Genomic DNA, 18,200 nt, shown 5'->3' with positions numbered 1-18,200 from the left:
TTGCCATGGCAGCTCAGTGTCGTAAAAAAAGGAAGCTTTATTAACAAAAATGAATTTACAATCAAGGGTTTTGAACGAAAGTAAAACAAACAAACAAAAAAAAAGAAAGGACAATGATACAAAAATAATTAACTAATAAAACAATAAATAAAATATAAACAAATGCATATTCCATTTTAGTATAGTTACAATCAATTAAGATTCTTCTTAATCCACTCTGGTTTTAATTAATGGTTCAGGTGCTCTTTTGTTTGTTTTTGTTTATAAAATATTTAATAAAAAAATGTATGAATCATGATGATAGTCCAGGCCCGTGTTTCTTCATGTAGATTTATTAAAGGACTGTTGGAGTGTTGACTGTAGTTGTTGTACATAAATCACTGAAGTACAGATGTATGGTGGCTCTGTTGCTCCAAATAATTCACTCACAGGATATCATGTTAACTTGTGGGACATATTCAGGACAAGTGAACTATTAATTATCTAAAATATGTATGAATAATATTGACATTATTTCTTTACAAAATAGACTCTGTACATGTTTAAGTATTTCAGCATAGAGCTGCTGAGGTCTTTGCCAATATGACCTGGAAAGTGATGAGAGAATGTGCACATCCTTTACACAAGCTCCAGCACTGAAACTCCTTGTTCACACTGCTTCTCTGCAGAACTGGCTATGCACTGTAGTTCAGCGCTGAGCCTTGGATAGGCAGAATGATGAACGTGTGCTGACTCTGACTTAAAGTGGCTCCAGCAGGAGCAGCAGTTGGTCATTCTGGCTGCTGGTGGATCCACACCTCTCCACGTGTTGGACCCAGGTGCAACCCACGCTGCCTGAACTGCAGCAGCAGGGCTGGGAGAATGATGTTGTCTTTGCAGCACATTTTCAAATTCTGGAACAACTCTTTGGATCAGCAGATCAACATGCAGAACGTTACAGATTTCATCTTGAGATTCAAAACCACGTTTCGGTAACACTCAGACCATGAATGGCACGACTGGCTATGGTGATGAGGGCTGTTTTCAGCTCGTTCGCTATGTTCTCATTGCATTTGTTCTGTTTCGGAAAGAATGTGTCCACTATTGTTTTTATAACGTTTCTCCTAATTTATCTTTTTAAAATGTTTTAAATACAATTTTTTTTATCATCTTAATGTCACATTTACAAAAGCAAATGTTATAACAGAAAACCTTGATTAAAAATTTCATAAATAAAATGCAACAATATCTCTTCAGCACTCCACAAACCCAGAGGCTTTAAGGACTCCTATATTTAAATTATATAACTACAAGAACTGCTAAACCTCTTAGTCTTTTTAATGTCCTCCTCCACCCCTGCCATATATCTGTTATTGTTTGTTACAGTGGTTTACAACAAAACTATTGTTTAAAAGTACAGGTGCGTCATCTTTTAGTCTGGGATCCAGCTTTCTAATAACACATCCATGAGTCAAACAAGGTGGGGGCACAGTACCTAACCTAAGATATTGTTGTACACTATACATAGTGTGCAAAAGCTCTTTTACTTTCAGTTACAGTTAGTTACTTTCAACTGTGTGCTGCAGATTTCTCTGAGTGTCTGATGTGCTGATGTCGATCAGCAGGCCTTCCCCTTAGCACCAGCCCTAACTTTAAAGCCAAACCCAAATTACTAAACTCTTGCACCCCCCCACGGACTCTTTGGCTACACTTCTTGAAACAAGTACCATTGTGCAGACTGCAGACATTAACACCTGTTTGACAAACTGCATATCAATGCAAAAAAAACAAAACACTGTAAAATATCAATACTGGTAAGTATAGAGAGATAAGCCTCGTATATAGAACTGAGATCCTGAAGAGTCCATAAAGATTCAGAAACAAAGCTCTTACATAAGTGCCTTTGGCTTTAGTTTGGTAACACCTAGATAAACCAGAATGACCCCACACTGCAGTTTGCTGTTACAAAATTGCACCACTTTTATTTATTTAAGGCTTTTTAGTTTTTACTTTACATTTGGCTTCACCCTCCCTTCCCCCTCCCCCACCTCCCACTGCTGCTGTGGGTTTCTGTACTGGAATAAACCAGTTCAGACGCTTTTATACCAGCGTTAAATTCCCAACAGCTGAACTGTGATGATTCAGCAGAATGGAAATGGGATTTTATTCTGATACGTGACCGTCTGAACTGGTTTCTTTTACATTTCACTGGTCATCATACCATACAGAGAAAAAGCAGATTTATTTCAGTAATGTAAAATAATTTCTTCTTGCTGTGAATGAATCATTCCAGTCTGCAATTGTCTGCAGCTGCAATCGTCACTTCAATGCCACCAACGAATGCAGCTGCAGTCTCTGTGACCCTGGATGCCAGAAAGGTCTGATTGCAGCCGTGGCCAGGTAGCGATCTGACTGACTGTTCTCTGTGCGAGTACAGGTGAGATAAACTATCCTATACTTTTAACAGCTACTTGAAAATGTACTTAAACAAGCCTCACAAAGGTGAAGTTTAGGCTTTATCTGAAGCATTTTCACACAGCTAGACTTTTCAGTAGGAATATATTCTATACTGTATTTTACAGTAATTCCACCAACAGTGGAATGAACAGCAACGCCCCACCATGGCCGCCAATAGACTTTTCTCTTGAAAGCTTCTGCTCGGCATGCAAACTGTCGCAGCACCTGCTAGAGGTCAGACTGAGTACTGACAGAAACATCAACATGCTACATGACTGAACGTACTGGGGGAGAACCAGGATACTGGCAACAGTATTACACTGTACACAGTACTCCTGGTAGTACAACACTGTGCACAGCAGTACACACAGAGGTCGCTGGTCCAACATACTGTAAGATGTCCACTCTCACATTTAAAACTGAATTCAGATTATCCAAAGGCTTTCATGGCTGCTGCCTTACAGGCCACACCCCCATATGAAGGGATGGAGCTTCCACTTCAAGCCCACCCCACCCCAGTCTGAACCTAAGCCTTACTACAGTTAGAGAGAAACACTGAGATTTTAGGGTAACCTTTATGTTTAACTGATGAGAACATTAACACAAGAACATCTATGTGTCCATAGTATCTACTGGGTTTGAGCTAAAATAGGTTTCTATCCAAATGAGGCAGATTTTCATCTCTACTGAAGTCACAGGCTTCAGGTACATCACAATTTAATTTTGTTTCCACTCCATATTTTTGGTGACAAACTGGAAACACATAAAAAAAATGTTTCATGTGCAAATTGGAAATGCACATAATCATAGGTGGACAGAAACACACCTTACCACTCAACCCAGTCAGTGTTAGCATGAAATACTACATCTGATGATCATGCATGGATACGGAGGACCACCTCTAACATCTTTCTGGTCATGTTTGGATCCCCATACCAGAATAGTTAATAATGTATTTCCATCAGTTTAAGGAAGCAGTGACAAACAGGACCTTTAACCAATAAGTCAGTGTTTCACTCTCAGATGTGCTGTGTTAATAATATTAATAATCAGGTAATTTCATGGTTAATAATACAGAAACAACACTTGCTGGCTGCTCTGCTCAGTAGATATAACACCCCACCCCTTGGGCTAAAATGGTCATCACAGAAACTGACCTGGTTCATTGTTGTTATGCAGCTCACAAGCATACAAAGTCACACACTAGCAAAGACACAGACAGAGCTAAAGTACTGGACCAGTGTGAGTCTGCTGTCTAAAGGCAACACGTCTGCCCTGAGCAGCAGATCTTAAGTCAGCTCACCGTGATGTTAACGGGTTAACCCACAGTTGCTTTGTTTCTCTGGGAGTGTAGCATTGTCAGCATCCCCTTATATATCCAAAAGATTTAAAAGTATTGTTGGCTTAATGAGTTAATCACTGATAACAGCACCCATTACTGTACTTTCTTCACTAATACACTAAGATTTTTCCTATAGTGCCCAGAATACTGAAGTTTCATTGCTGATACTTGAATCTCAACACTCAAGTAAGGTATTAGCATTGTTATAGTTTCCCAACAATAATCTTAATGCAGCCTTCCAGATAGTGGCTGGCAAACCTTTTTTTTTTTTTTTTGAATATGCTAACAATGCTAACTCTTGACAAACAAGTACAAAAGCATTGTTAGCTAATCCATTCTGGTAGCTGAACAAGGTAGCCCAAAGTTATAAAGACACTTTAATTTTTTTAAAAATATGCTATCACAGAAAACGCCCAAGAAATAGCATGTGTGTGCATCTCAGAATATTGCAGACTCACACTTACAGCAGTCAGATAACTTAGACTAGCTCAAAGCTACCAGCACGGTGAGCTGACCCCACAACCTGCTGCACCCCCACCCCAAAACAAAAACATTAAATGACTTTTAAATCTTTTCACACAGAATCATAATAATAACCACTGCAATAATAATAATAATCACTATATGGATCCACAGGTTCAACCAGAGCCATGCACACAGAGTCAGCCACGTTAGCCACTGCATCACCATGGTAACTGTGGCGGCAACATGGCTGACGGTGAAGTGGTCAAGCTGGCTCGGGACTGCAGGAAAATAAAGAAAAGGAAATGAAAAGAAAGGAAATGAAAAACTTCTAAAACTAAAAAGGAAGAAGCCACTCCCCACCACAAAATGGCCAAACAGAGAGCATGATGGGAACCGTGGTTTAAATTTGGGTACATCCCCATTACCGCAATAGAAGAATCGTCATCATCATCAGCACTACCAGTGCAGTCTTTTGATGTTTGGTTTAAATGTTTCCAAGGCAACAGTCTCTGTTAGACAGCATGGTAGGGGGATGGGAGATGTGGTTGTCAAGGTAACAGAGGTCACAGGTGGCTGATGTTGATGATGACATGGCTGTGTTAAAGGGGCGTGGCCAGCTGGAAGATGTCCTGTGATCGGTTGGTTGGTTGGTTGTTGGTCAGGTGAGCAGAAAACTGGAGAGACAGAATGAGAGTGTGTAAATAAAGTATGTACAAATCAAATGTGTGTATAGTAACGTGTGTACACCGGAGGGTTACCTGTCATTAGAGAAGCTGACAGGTGGACTTTTTGCGAGCTTTCCCTGGAACTGGACTCTTCCTGTTAATCTGTCGCACAAGGTCGTAGAAGATCTGTGCACAAATGAAAGATTAATTTTTGCGCAGTACCTAAAATATAGTCACAAACGATCTTAAAGGATGGAGCGGCAAATTTTTTATGCTGCTTTTATTTTCCACAAACCCCATCCATTTGGTAGGACCTAAGAATGACCTGTGTAACAGAGTGTCTGTCTGTTGTGTGGTCACCTCATTGACGTTGATCTTGCTCTTGGCCGAGGTCTCCAGGAAGGCGCAGGAGTTCCACTGGCGGGCGAGGCCGATGCCCGACTCTTTGGCCACCACACGCTCCACCTCCAAGTCACACTTGTTTCCCACCAAGATCATGGGAACCTGTAGCACCATGCCGAACATTCACACTCGTGCTTTCAAACACAACAAAGCTACTGATGTTATGCTCTGAGCTGCAGCTCAACACAGCGGGAACCTTTCAAAGCAAAAGTATCATGGCCAGTATACAAGTTGACCACCACCTTCACTGACACTTCATCAGGAATGTGTGGTGCTGCTTTGAGTTCAGGACTTGTTCGTCAATTTGCAACAGCATTTCAAAGCAGAGCCATACACTCCGTGTAAGAGCTACAGTGGTCCGGTGATGACTAGTTCAGTCATCTGACGGGAAGTTAATCAATGACTATTTTGATAATTAATTAAGTATTTCCATTTTTTTCAGCACATGCACTGATTTGGATCCATACATGTGTGAATTTGATTCTTTTCTTGGTCATATGTGGCCGCAAACTAAATGATTCTGGGAGTTGAACAGTCTTCAGTTTGAATGCATCATCTTCAACTCAAGGAAATTTGCTCTTTGTTAAGCTGAGAAAAACTTGCTGACTGTTTTCTCATACTCGCGTACCAGTCGAAGGGTGTCATTCCCAAAATGAGTAGCAACATGTCTGTGCAGATTCTCAGTCATCCAGGTCATAGTAAGCTCACAGAACTGATGAAGCCTCTTGGATGAGAGGTGAAGAAATCTAGAAATCTAGTACAGTTGATTTTTTCTAAGTTTTTTTCATCTGAATAAAGACTAAAGTCCTGTAGGAAATCCTCCTTCAGAGACACATTAGTTTGGCCATGTAAGGTGTGTGTGTGTGATGTGTGTATGTCATACGTCCTCGGTGTCCTTCACTCTGAGGATCTGCTCTCTGAGGTCCTGGAGGTCGTTGAAGGTCGACTGAGCGGTGATGGAGTAAACCAGAGCAAAGCCCTGACCGTTCTTCATGTACAGGTCTCTCATTGCCGTGAACTGCTCCTGCGGGCATAACAGAGGTGGACAGGCCATCAGGAGACAGAGTCAAACACGTTATACGTCCGAAATTATGTGGACACCACCACAGTGAAGCTCTCTTTAGTCTTCTTACGTGTGAAAATATTTTACAACCCCCACTCCAGGAAAGAAAGAGTCTAGGAGTGTGATGTAAAAATTCTACATGCAACATTAGACAGTGACTCATTCCTTTTAACTGATATTAACTTGTCTGTCTGCAGGAGGATTTCTGACCATTCTTCTGCCATCATCTGATAATGGGAAAGCACTAAAACTAGAACTGACCACGCTGACACTTTGGACCCTGAAGTCCTGTATTCAGCAATACTTGGTCAGCTGAAAATGTCACCTAGCAGGGCAAGCTGTTGTTTTTATCAGAAACTTTGTGGAGCGCAGAGAGTCTTTACCGTCCTCTCAAAAAGCAGATGAGGACTGTTCCTCTGGAAACCACTGAACCTAACTATGGCTCAGCAGCTGGCAGTGGCCGCACATAGAGATTCCAGGTTTTTTTTTTTTTTTCATATTTCCTGATTTTGGCTTTTTTTTCCTTTTTGATTCTTTCTCCTGTGGATATTTTTTGTGTCAGAATTTCAGGATTTCATGAGTTCTGTTTCTGTTTCAGGAGTAAATTCAAGTGACCAGTAGGCGGTGCCAGTGCACACTCATTCAAAAAACCTTTAGATTCTTCTTCTCCTATTAATCTCAAACACTAACTGTTCCAGACTTGGGACAGTGAGACAGAGAGAAAGGCAAACAGGTCTTACTGTTCCTGCTGTGTCCAGGATCTCCAACATGCACTGCTGTCCATCGACCTCGACTTGCTTGAGAAAGAGACACAGAGTGAGTCGTCACTCCTTCATTCATCATTAACAATCCGTTTACCAGGATTATGATCAGTTGTGATCCTCTCACTGATGATTTACACTTTTCATCACACCCTCTGACTTTATATTTTTAAACATAAGTATTTTTATGTTTATCGTGACTAACTTTTCTCCTATGTTTACTACTGCTGCTCCTCCCTCTCCTTCCCATCTTTGTCCCTCTCACTTTTCCTGTCCTCCTCTCTCTTCACCTTCACCTCCATATTTACCTTCCAATCATGTGATACCACAACTAGCAGCATTCAGACAACATCCACTCTGTCCCATCAACCCCTGGGACAGTATATTTGTCGTCTCACATCACTTCCCAGGGTGAGACAGACAGGTTGAGGCTGTCTTACCTTCCTATAGGAGTCCTCTATCGTTGGGTCGTATTTTTCCACAAAGATTCCCTGAACGAACTGGACAGTCTGCACACAGAGAGACAGACAGGCAGTGAGGTAAACCGAACTAGGGCAGTGGTGTTAATGGAGCTCTGTTCTGTTCTCCATTGGAAGTCATTCGATTGGAATGAATGTGACACCCTGACACATCTCCATTATATCATCTAGAGCAAAGCACTTCATTGTGGTGAGACTCACACCAGTGTTTGTGTGTCAGCCTGAAGGAGATGATTCACAGACAAACAGACAGACTGACAGCAGTTTGCATTTTCAGAGGAAGACTGAGGGAAACGCTCCAATGCTGCTAAAAAATAAAACATAAATCTGATGAATGACCTTCACGCTTGTCCTTTCCAACACAACAGTGTAAGAGGATGAGAATTTCTCACCAAAGGACGGGACAACAAGCAGGTGTACACGCTCCAAAATGTAGATAAATACAACTAAACTTACAAAAAACTGTGACAGTTTTGTTTCTTTGTAGTTGTTCCTGAAAAGCCAGCATCACTAAAATGGTGCAGTAGTACACAAAAGAAAGGAAAAGCTGTGTTAAGTAAAGAAATACACCTGGATCTTGTCATGTCTGTCCAACTTTTCTGACGTGATCCTTCCAAATAAATATACATAATTGCGTATTTTAGTTTTTGTCAACTGAAAAAGAAGGAATGCGTTAGTTGGTGTGTCATGTGTGTCAATACTCTCTGCCCAAGGCTCTCAGCTCCAGCCCACTGGTTCCTACTAAATCTTTAAAAAGAGCTCACAGATACAGTATGTCAGTTCATTAAAAAGGACTCAGTCATTTCCTCACACAGCTGCTGTGCAGTTTTGTCACACAAACACACAGGAGACCACTCACTGGGGACTATTTTCAGTGGCGGATGAGTCGGTTCAAATGCAAACATCTATTAAAATGTTTTTTTCAGTTCTAGTTAGGAGTTTCTAGTTTCCAACACATCAGGATGAATTTTGGGAAGATGTGTATCAAACATAGCAGTCAAATGAACTATGTACTGTATGGTTTGTATATCTGTATGTCCCCACTGCAACTGTGTGGTCACCGGTGGCGTTAATGGTTTCTGCACACAGTGGAGCTCTGTGGCTTTTTGTGGGATTTACTGATGATTAGAAAACAAGAGAGTGATACCAGACTTCTCCTCTAACACAAACAGCTGAGTAAAGGCAGTGGAGTGGCGTTAGTAACTTACCAGAGCTGACTTGCCGACTCCCCCTGATCCTAAAACAACCAGTTTGTATTCACGCATCCTGACCGTCTGTCTGCTGGGCAAGAGACATCAACAGACAAAGAGAAAGAGGAGTTACCAGGTTATTGTTGCTAAGTGGACAAATTACAGCCCCAAACCACTGTTGTGAGGGCATGTTGTCCAGTCCACACCCCTTCACAGGGCTGTTCACACCTGGTGTTAGGGTTCAGCTACGTGTTGGGGCTGGACATCTAGTTGTGATGGTTAAGGTTAGGGAACGCATCATGTCAGTGAGTGTCCTCACAGCTATATTAAGACCAACAAGTGTTTGTTATCTCTGTCATGTTGCTTCTTAGTGCGGCAATGGCATGTACACACACACACACACACACACACACACAGGGGAGCATAGCAACAGTAACCAAGACGGATTCCACAATTGTGACATAACCACCAGCTGTGTGATCACATGACCTCTCTGTTTTCATCGACTCACCCAGATGCCTGCTGGGTGATTATTACCTCCCATTAAGAGGGAGGAAATCTGTATGTGTGGTTATGCAGGTGTGGGGACCAAACACTAACATCTTACCCAACCCTAACCCTCTGACTGCCATCTTCTGTCTGTTATTTACCCAGAATCCCCAGTTTCTATCAAACAGAGCTATTCAGCACAGACAGCAACATTCAGCTTGTGTAAACTGTTTCAGAGAGGTGTTTTCTGTACGCCTCATTTATATCAGTGAGGCTAAACAGAACAGAAACCCCTGTCTATATAGTGCAGGACAGTGCTCCAGCCTTAGACTCCTATCTGCACAAGTCACACAGGATATTTTGTTGCTTGGCTTTGTCATTTCTTTCATTAAGCTGCACAAGTAGGATGAGACATCTAGTTGTTTAAATCTATGGCAATCACCAACACCCCAGCAGACATCTGTTAGCCTCTTAGCAGTCGCACTGTAACACCTTAGTAACCACCTGTTGACACCTCAGCCCACATGACACACTGTTCAAAACTTGTCATTTCAGTCTAGAGGGTCTAGCTAAAGTCAAAACAAACTGACACCATAAACCATAAAGTGTACGAACTGCAGCCTTCAGTCTGAAGCTAGCATTAGCTGGCTAACAATAAACGTGTCAGTCCAGTAGCACCCTCTGGTTACTGATGTGACACAAAGCTCCAGTTCCTCCCAAATTAAAATCATATTAATTCAACACAAAGGTAAAATCCTGACCATGCTAGGTGGCTAATGCTACCAAAACAAACAGGTTAGCTTTAGATGCTAACACATCCAGAAGGAAGAACACCACATCTGAATCCAGTCTGAGTCCTCTGGCTGCTTTTAACCCTCTCCATGTCAACCAGCCAAACTCATGTTAACCCTGGTTGTTGCTCTTTCTTTGTCCCACTCTCTCTGTGCAAAAGACGCCACCTCTTCACTCTGTAGCCGCTGGTTCAGACTTTTAGCTGCCCAGAGCTCCTCCATGGCTGTTTGACATGACTACTGGCTGGAAAAATGTCCACGTCCTGACGCACTGTCACAGTTATCAGACAGTGTTTCACCCACTGATGTTTTCAGTGACTTTTCCTAGTAACAAGGAAAATATAAAGAAGGATGAATCGAATTATTATCTACCCAAAGGTAACTTTACACAACCATTCATCTATGGGTGCAAAACCATACATTTCTATTGAATCATTGGTGTATTTCTACCTGTTTTTGAGTTCATAATGTATCAATAATCCTGGTGCTAAACATGCATGAAGTTAACCCTGCTGTGAGAGGTGGATTTCAGTGCCTGAAGGTCTGAAAGGAGCCTGTCTCAATATGCTTGATGCAACAAGTCCAGGCGAGTTCAGGGACCCAATCAGACTGAAGCAACAGCGAATGAGGCCCACAAGGGGAAGGTGAATCTGCTGAATGAACCGAATGTCGGTAACTTCTGAAATGTTTCTGTTGCTTCTACACTGGTCTCCAGAAACAGTGCAAGAGCCTCTTTCTCTGCACCTTTTCATGACCCCTTCTGTGTGTGCTCATGGATGTGGACTTCCTCCTCACATCCAATGATGCAACGCCTTGATTAAACCTATGCAATCATGCCACAAACATGATTGCACAAAAAAGGTTTACAGGAGCAAAGTAAGGGCTCAGCAATTTATCACAGTTTTAGCAAAAGTGACATTTAAAAAAGTGCAAAGTTTAAAATATAATGAGCCTCTAACTTAACAAGCTGTAGCAGGTTAAACTGTGGATGTCAGGGGATTTAACATTGTCAGCAGCAAGTTTGCTCCACTGTAGATTTGATGTTAATTCTGCGAGTTTGAGCACCTAAACAAATCTCCTGACTGCAGTCTGGTGAAAAAACTCCCTGCAGACTGCGCCGTCTCATGCTCAGCCGAACAAGGAAAGAGAAGCTGTGGTCAGTGTTATCCGACAGAAATGTAAATGTGTGTAAATAAGTGATAGCTGAAACTAGCTGGACTGAAACTAGCAGGACTGAAACTAACAATCTTTGTCACTGTTGATTCTTCTGCTAATTATCTTTCACAGTTTTGTCGATATAACATCAGAAAACAGTAACAAAATCCTCACCATGCCTTCCTGGAGCCATCAGATGCGTTTTGTTTTGTAATAAAATGTGAGATGATGGACATCAGTAAATTCTCATTTCTGACAAACTGGAAGCAACAAATGTTTGACATTTTTGACTTGAACAACTCATTGATTAACATTATTTTTTGGTTTTGAGGCTTTTTGGATGTCACGCTTCACAATATCAGAAATATGAAAGCAACTAAATACATGTGATCAAATGCTATACCTAAGAACAAACTGGTGGTACTTGTATCTTATTATTTCAACGTTTTACTTCAACTACACTAAAATTGCCAACAACTTTGATAATTACTTTTCATGCAAAGATCTGAAACACTTTACAATTTTGGTTGCTCAAATCTTTTCTGCTTTTGGCCAGCATATGTGGCTGTAAAATAAACACTGAGGGGTTTTGGACTGTACCGTCATCATGATGACCTGTGGGAAGCACTATCTTTGATATTTCATTGACTAAATAACTAGTCAATGAACTGGAAATAATATTTGGCAGATAAAGGGATCACTAACAAAATGTGGCAGCCCTAGTGAGCATTTCTCACTATTTTCTGAGTATTTACAAATAAAACAATGAAATGATTAATTAAGTCATCATTACAAAATAGTTAGCACTCCAACATGTTACTTAAACATTAATACATGAGTAATAATAATCTAATGATATGATGGTGTATCAGTTACATGGGACCACTGAAGTACATTTTTCTTATTATACTAACATAGATTTAATTATCATATGCAACACAAGGCTTTTGCTTGTAGCAGAGTATTCATACAGTGTGCTATAGTATCAGCACTTTTACTTGGATCGAAGGCAGGATGATGTTAATCTACTAAAGTAAAGATGTTGAGGAGAAAGATGGACACAGATCCCTGAGTCAACCACAAATAGGTGGGGCCTGTCACTATTCAGTGTGTGTGTGTGTGTGTGTGTGTGTGTGTGTGTGTTACTGATTGTACAACAGCAGAGGAATAAAACCACGCCTTGAGACAGACAGACAGACAGGTCCCTCCAAACTCCTGAACTCCGCTGTCTGTAACTAGTTACTTCCTCTCTTTTTTTCTCCAGCAGCGCAGCGGGAGTTCCACAGCTTGGTGGACGCCTCAGAACGCTCCCTACCCGGCTAGCTATAGCAGCAGGCCCCGCTGCCTGGAAGACCGGGGACATGCTGAGGGCTGGAACGCTCTACCGACGCACAGACAGCCGCCATTATGTTACTCGGCTGTGTGTCTATCTGTCTCCTTATTATTATTATTATTATTGTTATTATTATTAACAGAGCTCCTGTCTGTCTGCCGTTTTGTCAGTCCGTCTGTCCACCGTTAGGTCGCTTCCGCAAACCTAACGTTAGCCCACCTCGGCACCGGCCTGTCTGCCTCCGCTTGTATATCACGGTCTATCCTGGTCCAGCCCGGGTTAATCTACATTTACATGATGGAGGGAAGATTAAAAAGAAAAAGCAGGAAAAAAGAGAGAAGACAGAAAGGAAGCGGTACTCACCGTCATCCACCCGTCCGCTCCGCTGCTCACTCTCTCGCTCTCTCCCACTCTGTGTGAATGTCGCTCTATCACAGCCGCTCCCTCCTGCCGCCACCTCTCTGACGTCAAGCTGGACGCGGCGAACAGTAACGTGTCCTGTAATTTCCTTCAAAATAAAAGCCCCACAAGAAGAACTCCCGTTTGTTTTATGTTGAATATAAAATAAAACAGTCTGCTTAAATGTATCAGTTAACAGAGGACGTGATCTCACAGTGGTAAAAGCACTCCATTTTTTTACTTAAGTAAAAATGTTCTAAAATAAAGGCCTTACAGCTTTTGAATAACACATTTATAATGAAATTTAAAGTATTTGTGGTGCATTTATACAAGACACTTTGTATAAGAGGCTTACAGAAGTGGGGACAGGACTCTGTACAGCCAGGCAAGGAACACACTAACAAGGGAAATCAGAGCAGGAAAGAGGAGCTACTCTGAAAAACTGAAAGTGTTTCAGCCAACGACCCCTCGTCTGTGTGGGGGAGCCTGAAAACCATCACTGGCTATAGGAAACCATCCCCCCCTGCTGTGGAGGACCATCAACTAGCAGATGACCTGAATGTGTTCTACTGCAGGTTTGACAATCAACACTCCCCCCTCACCCTCCCCACCTCAGACCCAGCAGCTGCCCCCCGACAATCACCACCGAAAGTGTGTGCTGATCAGCTGTCCCCCATCTTCACACTCATCTTCAACAGGTCACTGGAGCTGTGTGAAGTCCCCTCCTGCTTCAAACGCTCCACCATCATTCCAGTCCCCAAGAAATTCCCGATCAGTGGGCTTGAATGACTGCAGCTCTGTCGCCCTGACATCTGTAGCTATGACTGTTAGAGCCACTGGACCCCCTGCACTTTTACTACCAGGCAAACAGGTCAGTGGATGATGCAGTCAACATGGCACTGCATTACATACTGCAACACCTCGACTCCCCAGGGACGTATGCACGGGCCCTCTTTGTGGACTTCAGCTCAGCATTTAACACCATCATCTTGGACACCCTCCACTCCAAATGGACCCAGCTCACTGTGCCTGCCCCCACCTGTCAGTGGATTACTAGCTTTCTGACAGACAGGAAGCAGCTGGTGAGGCTGGGGAAAACCACATCCAGCACCCGGACAATAAGCACAGGCGCCCCCCCAGGGATGTGTGCTCTTGGCAGAACTATTTTCACTCTACACCAACGAATGCATCGTGAAAGATCCCTCTGTCAAGCCGCTAAAGTTTGCTGATGAATGGTCATTGGTCTCATCCAAGATGGTGACGAATCAGCCTACAGCGGAAAGTTGAGCAGCTGGTCCTGTGGTGTAGCCACACCAATCTGAAGCTGAACACGCTCAAAACGGTGGAGATGACAGTGGACTTCAGGAAGAACCCTCCCACCTCACCCCCCTCGTCATACTTGGACAATCTGTTTGAACTCCTCCCCTCTGGACGGCGTTACAGGTCACTGTGCACTAAGACAACCAGGCACAGGGACAGTTTCTTCCCCCAGGCTGTCACTGTGATGAACATTTAACCCACGACAGTATGATTGGACAATAACTCTCAGTGCAATACCTGTAAATATACCTCATACAGATTATACAGATTCATACAGGTCTCTAGTCTTAAGTACTCTATTTTTATCCCTATTTATCCTATTTCACAATGAGCATTCCTTGTCTGTCTGCATTGTTTACTGCCTGTTTATACTGTTTATTTTGCATTGTTTGCCCTGTTTGTTGCTTGTTAATACTGCTTATTTGGTTATATTACACAGTCTTATGCTGGTTTACTGTTTACTTGCCCCTTGCATGGGGATATGTACATGCACATTGAGAGCTGATGTACCAGAGTCAAATTCCTCGTGTGCCCGACCCACCTGGACAATAAAGATGATTCTGACACTAAGGATAAAAGTTTTACAAAAAATAACAGCCTTCATAAAGTTAGTATGTTACATGATTTTAAAAAATTGGAAGGGACCTTAAACAAATAAACCGTAAAAGGTGAAGTTTAAAAACAGGCTTTCAGGAATTTTAGAATCGTTAGGCTCCCAAAAATAGATTTGTCATATTACGTTTCAATGTAGCCTGTCATCAATGCGAGGTTTTTATTTTGAAGGCAGTCTACACCTACCTTCCGGTTCCGCTCCTACTTCGTCATACTTTGGATTAACTGCTCTTTTTGTTTAATGACGTTCGTGCTTGGCTCTCAGCTGCTTCCCGCTTCCTGAAGAGTAGAAACATTAGATTTTTTTCTACTTACATTTTTATTAAGATAGAATAGAATGACGATAACACCACTTCCGCTGCTTTTAATTGCATGCAGCCCTGAGACTAGAAAGGAGTCTGCCCGGCCGCTATGCTCAACGGCTCCACATCATAGAAAATGAATGTAACATTTCATCTTATTTTACTTGTCACCTAGTTACATTGATCATGTGACAAGTTACCATACCAAGTTTTTTTACACCTTCACATCACTGTTCATTAAGTTGAACTTTGCCCACACCACTACAAGATATCCCATCATGCCTCACATGCAGGGATGCGCTACAAGCACAGGCCCAAGGGCCCACCAATCAGTGGGTGCCTGGCCAAAGCCTGTGTGGCATTAAGTTTTCATGGTGGTCACAGAGCTAATGATGTCATGTGATGTCATGGGTGTTTTCCTCTTCTACTGGTTGTTAATGAAGACCTGGTGTTGGTTCTGCTGGAGGGCAAAGGTCACCAAAGCCAAACATTTAAAATACAAAACGTGAGGATGTGTGTTACTGCAGAGTCAGAGAACAGCAGAGCATGTCAAAGAATGTCAACAGGAACAAGACTATGCACACACACAAGTGCAGTGTTTACTACAGTCAGTGTTGTGAAGCCACACCCAAACAGGAAGGAGTCATCCAGAAGAGTCACCCCCCACCCAACCTACTTCCTTCCTTGTTATATTTATATACAGTATATAAAGTATGTGTGTGTACTTCAGTGTACTCTTAGTTTTCATAAGTAGAAATACACATACTGCACGAACATTTCTGAAAGTAATTTAGATCAGAAGTCCTCTGTCTTTTGTGACATCTCAAATCTGGTTCACATGACTGGACTTCATTAACTCCTGTGTGGAAGGATCTATGTTTACCAGCCCATCTGTGTTTTGGGTCCTTGCAGTCACTGGTTATCTCTTTGTGAACACTGTGAGTCTCTGGTGGTTTTGGGGGCCTGGGGTTCAGTCACCTTGCTATACAGGTAGGCTCGCTGCCGAGGTCTCACACAGAGACCCACCGTGAACACAGCATCGGTCCATCAGGGCAAAATCAGTAATTGAATTTCAAAGAGGAAAAGTCATTAGCAAGTCGATGATCGGCCAGGCTAACTCAAATACACACACCTGTTTTCGTTCCTTGTCGACTTCCATTCACTTCCTGGAGATGTACCCTAACATTAACCATGAACACTACTTGCCTAACCCTAAAATTCAGTAATTCACATCTGGTCCCCACAAGGAAGGCCAGGCCCCAACAACCAAGTAATACCAGGCACACACACAGTAATAGAAACTCATCAATTCAGCTGTTGCTAGGAGACTAGATGAACCAGTGTCACTCGTCCAGCTGACGTGAGGACACCGCAGCACCCGGAGCTCAGCAGACACAGATTCCAGAAATGGGAGATGGTTGGAGGTTTGTAGAAGCCCAGGAACTTAAACTCAGGGAAAAATGTTTTTCATGAACTCTTGCTGCTGTTAATGTTTTAAAGCATAAAAAACTAAAGTATTTTACAGCAATTATTTATACAGTTTAATCATTTGTCATTTAAACATTTTATTACCTCATGCATTTTATTTACTGTATATATTTTTTTAATTTTTATAATTAGAGTACATTTGTCTCATTGTTTTTTAGTCTGCTTTGTTTTGGACATTTTTGTTTGTCAGCCTTCTGTAAGGCGTTTTGAGCTGCATGAACCCTGTATGAGAAGTGCTTTGCACATAATGCTTGGATTTGATTTTGCTGCTGCAGCGGTGACAACTCTCGGCACTGACACCATCTCCTGGCTCCCTCTGCTGCTGCAAATTCAACTGTTTCAAGATTAAAAAGAAAGACCTCTCTTGGGACTTTAGAGGCTCTGTAGACAGAGGAGTGGTTCAGTTGTATTTTACTTGAGCACAGCCTGACTTCTGGTTTCATGACTACAGCTTGAGACTTTTTAAAGCTATATTTGCCACCATTAAAACCAGCCAATTAACTCTGATCAACCCCTCTTTGTAGTGAACCCATGCACTTACAAACACCTATCACCAGTTTACTTTCATACTGAAGAAAACCTAATGTGAATTCCCAGGTCTTTTCTGCTATAAGTGTATTTACGGACATTTATTCACAATCATGGGGGAGGGAGAGAGAGAGATACTTGAAGTGACATGAAATCTATAAACATGTATCATTGTCTGTGGGACTCCGATATTTGACACACATAACACCAGTACCTAAACAAAATGACATTTCATGACATCATCTGGCACTGTAAGATACTGTTGGGCTTTTTTTTTGTTTTACAGACAATTTATGGATTAACAGAGTTAATAATCAGCAAGTTATTTGATGACAAAAACAGGGCTTCAGTGATTAGTTGAATAATCAATCACAACAAAAATAATCAGCTTGTTTGTTAAACAATTTATGATTTAAGCACAAAACATCCCCAACATTTGATCTGCCACTTTTTCCAGTCTTAAGTTATACTAGACAATACTTTGGGTGCTATCTGAAGACATCTTTGGGCTGTGGAAAAAGGTTTGTTTTCACCATGTTTTACAAACTAATCCAATATATTAAATTGGAAAAAATAAAGGCTTTTTAATCAATAACCGCAGCCCTAATTTTGATACAAGATTCATTGACCAAGTCATTCTTCAAGCAAAAATTTATCAAGAGATAAAATTTGTTGCATTGCCTCATCTTGCATATACTAAACAATATTTTTAGGTTTGGTGCTGGAGTAGTTGTTGTTGAGCTGTGACATTTAACCCACAAACTGTACATTAAATGCTCTACATTAAAGGCCAGGAAAATATTTCTGTACAAAGCTGGATTAGTAGTTATTAGCATAGTTACAAATGTTAGTATGGTTTTGAATTAGGTTTCTTACCTCTGGACCAGGACCTGAAGCTCCGGTTAGAACCAGTTCAACCATCTGAAACCACTTTGACGCATAGTGACACACACAGAGAAATAAATGAGGCAGCCAGAATA

General features: G+C 41.8%; 1 protein-coding gene across 3 annotated transcripts; it reads right to left on the bottom strand.

The window, feature by feature from the left end:
- Positions 1–4,037: 4,037 nt before the first annotated feature.
- Positions 4,038–13,054, bottom strand: LOC109974612 (ras-related protein Rap-1b). Of its 3 annotated transcripts, none has more exons than XM_020624901.1 (8): positions 12,935–13,054; positions 8,822–8,894; positions 7,575–7,643; positions 7,114–7,170; positions 6,194–6,334; positions 5,269–5,412; positions 5,002–5,094; positions 4,038–4,917 (listed from the first exon to the last, which is right to left on the bottom strand). In XM_020624901.1, exons 2-7 carry the CDS (start codon positions 8,876–8,878, stop codon positions 5,008–5,010), a joined length of 555 nt encoding a protein of 184 aa, XP_020480557.1. In that variant the 5' UTR covers positions 8,879–8,894; positions 12,935–13,054; the 3' UTR covers positions 4,038–4,917; positions 5,002–5,007. The 3 variants fall into 3 exon arrangements, with proteins under 3 accessions (XP_020480557.1, XP_020480556.1, XP_020480555.1); XM_020624900.1 differs by having other exon boundaries at positions 8,822–8,891; XM_020624899.1 differs by lacking the exon at positions 12,935–13,054 and adding an exon at positions 11,413–11,729.
- Between the last annotated feature and the right edge of the window lie 5,146 nt (positions 13,055–18,200).

Source organism: Monopterus albus, unplaced genomic scaffold (genome assembly GCF_001952655.1).
Source record: "Monopterus albus unplaced genomic scaffold, M_albus_1.0 scaffold341.1, whole genome shotgun sequence".
Lineage (NCBI taxonomy): Eukaryota > Metazoa > Chordata > Actinopteri > Synbranchiformes > Synbranchidae > Monopterus > Monopterus albus.
The sequence above is the reverse complement of the archived record's forward strand: the minus strand, read 5'-3'. Positions and strand labels throughout refer to the sequence as shown.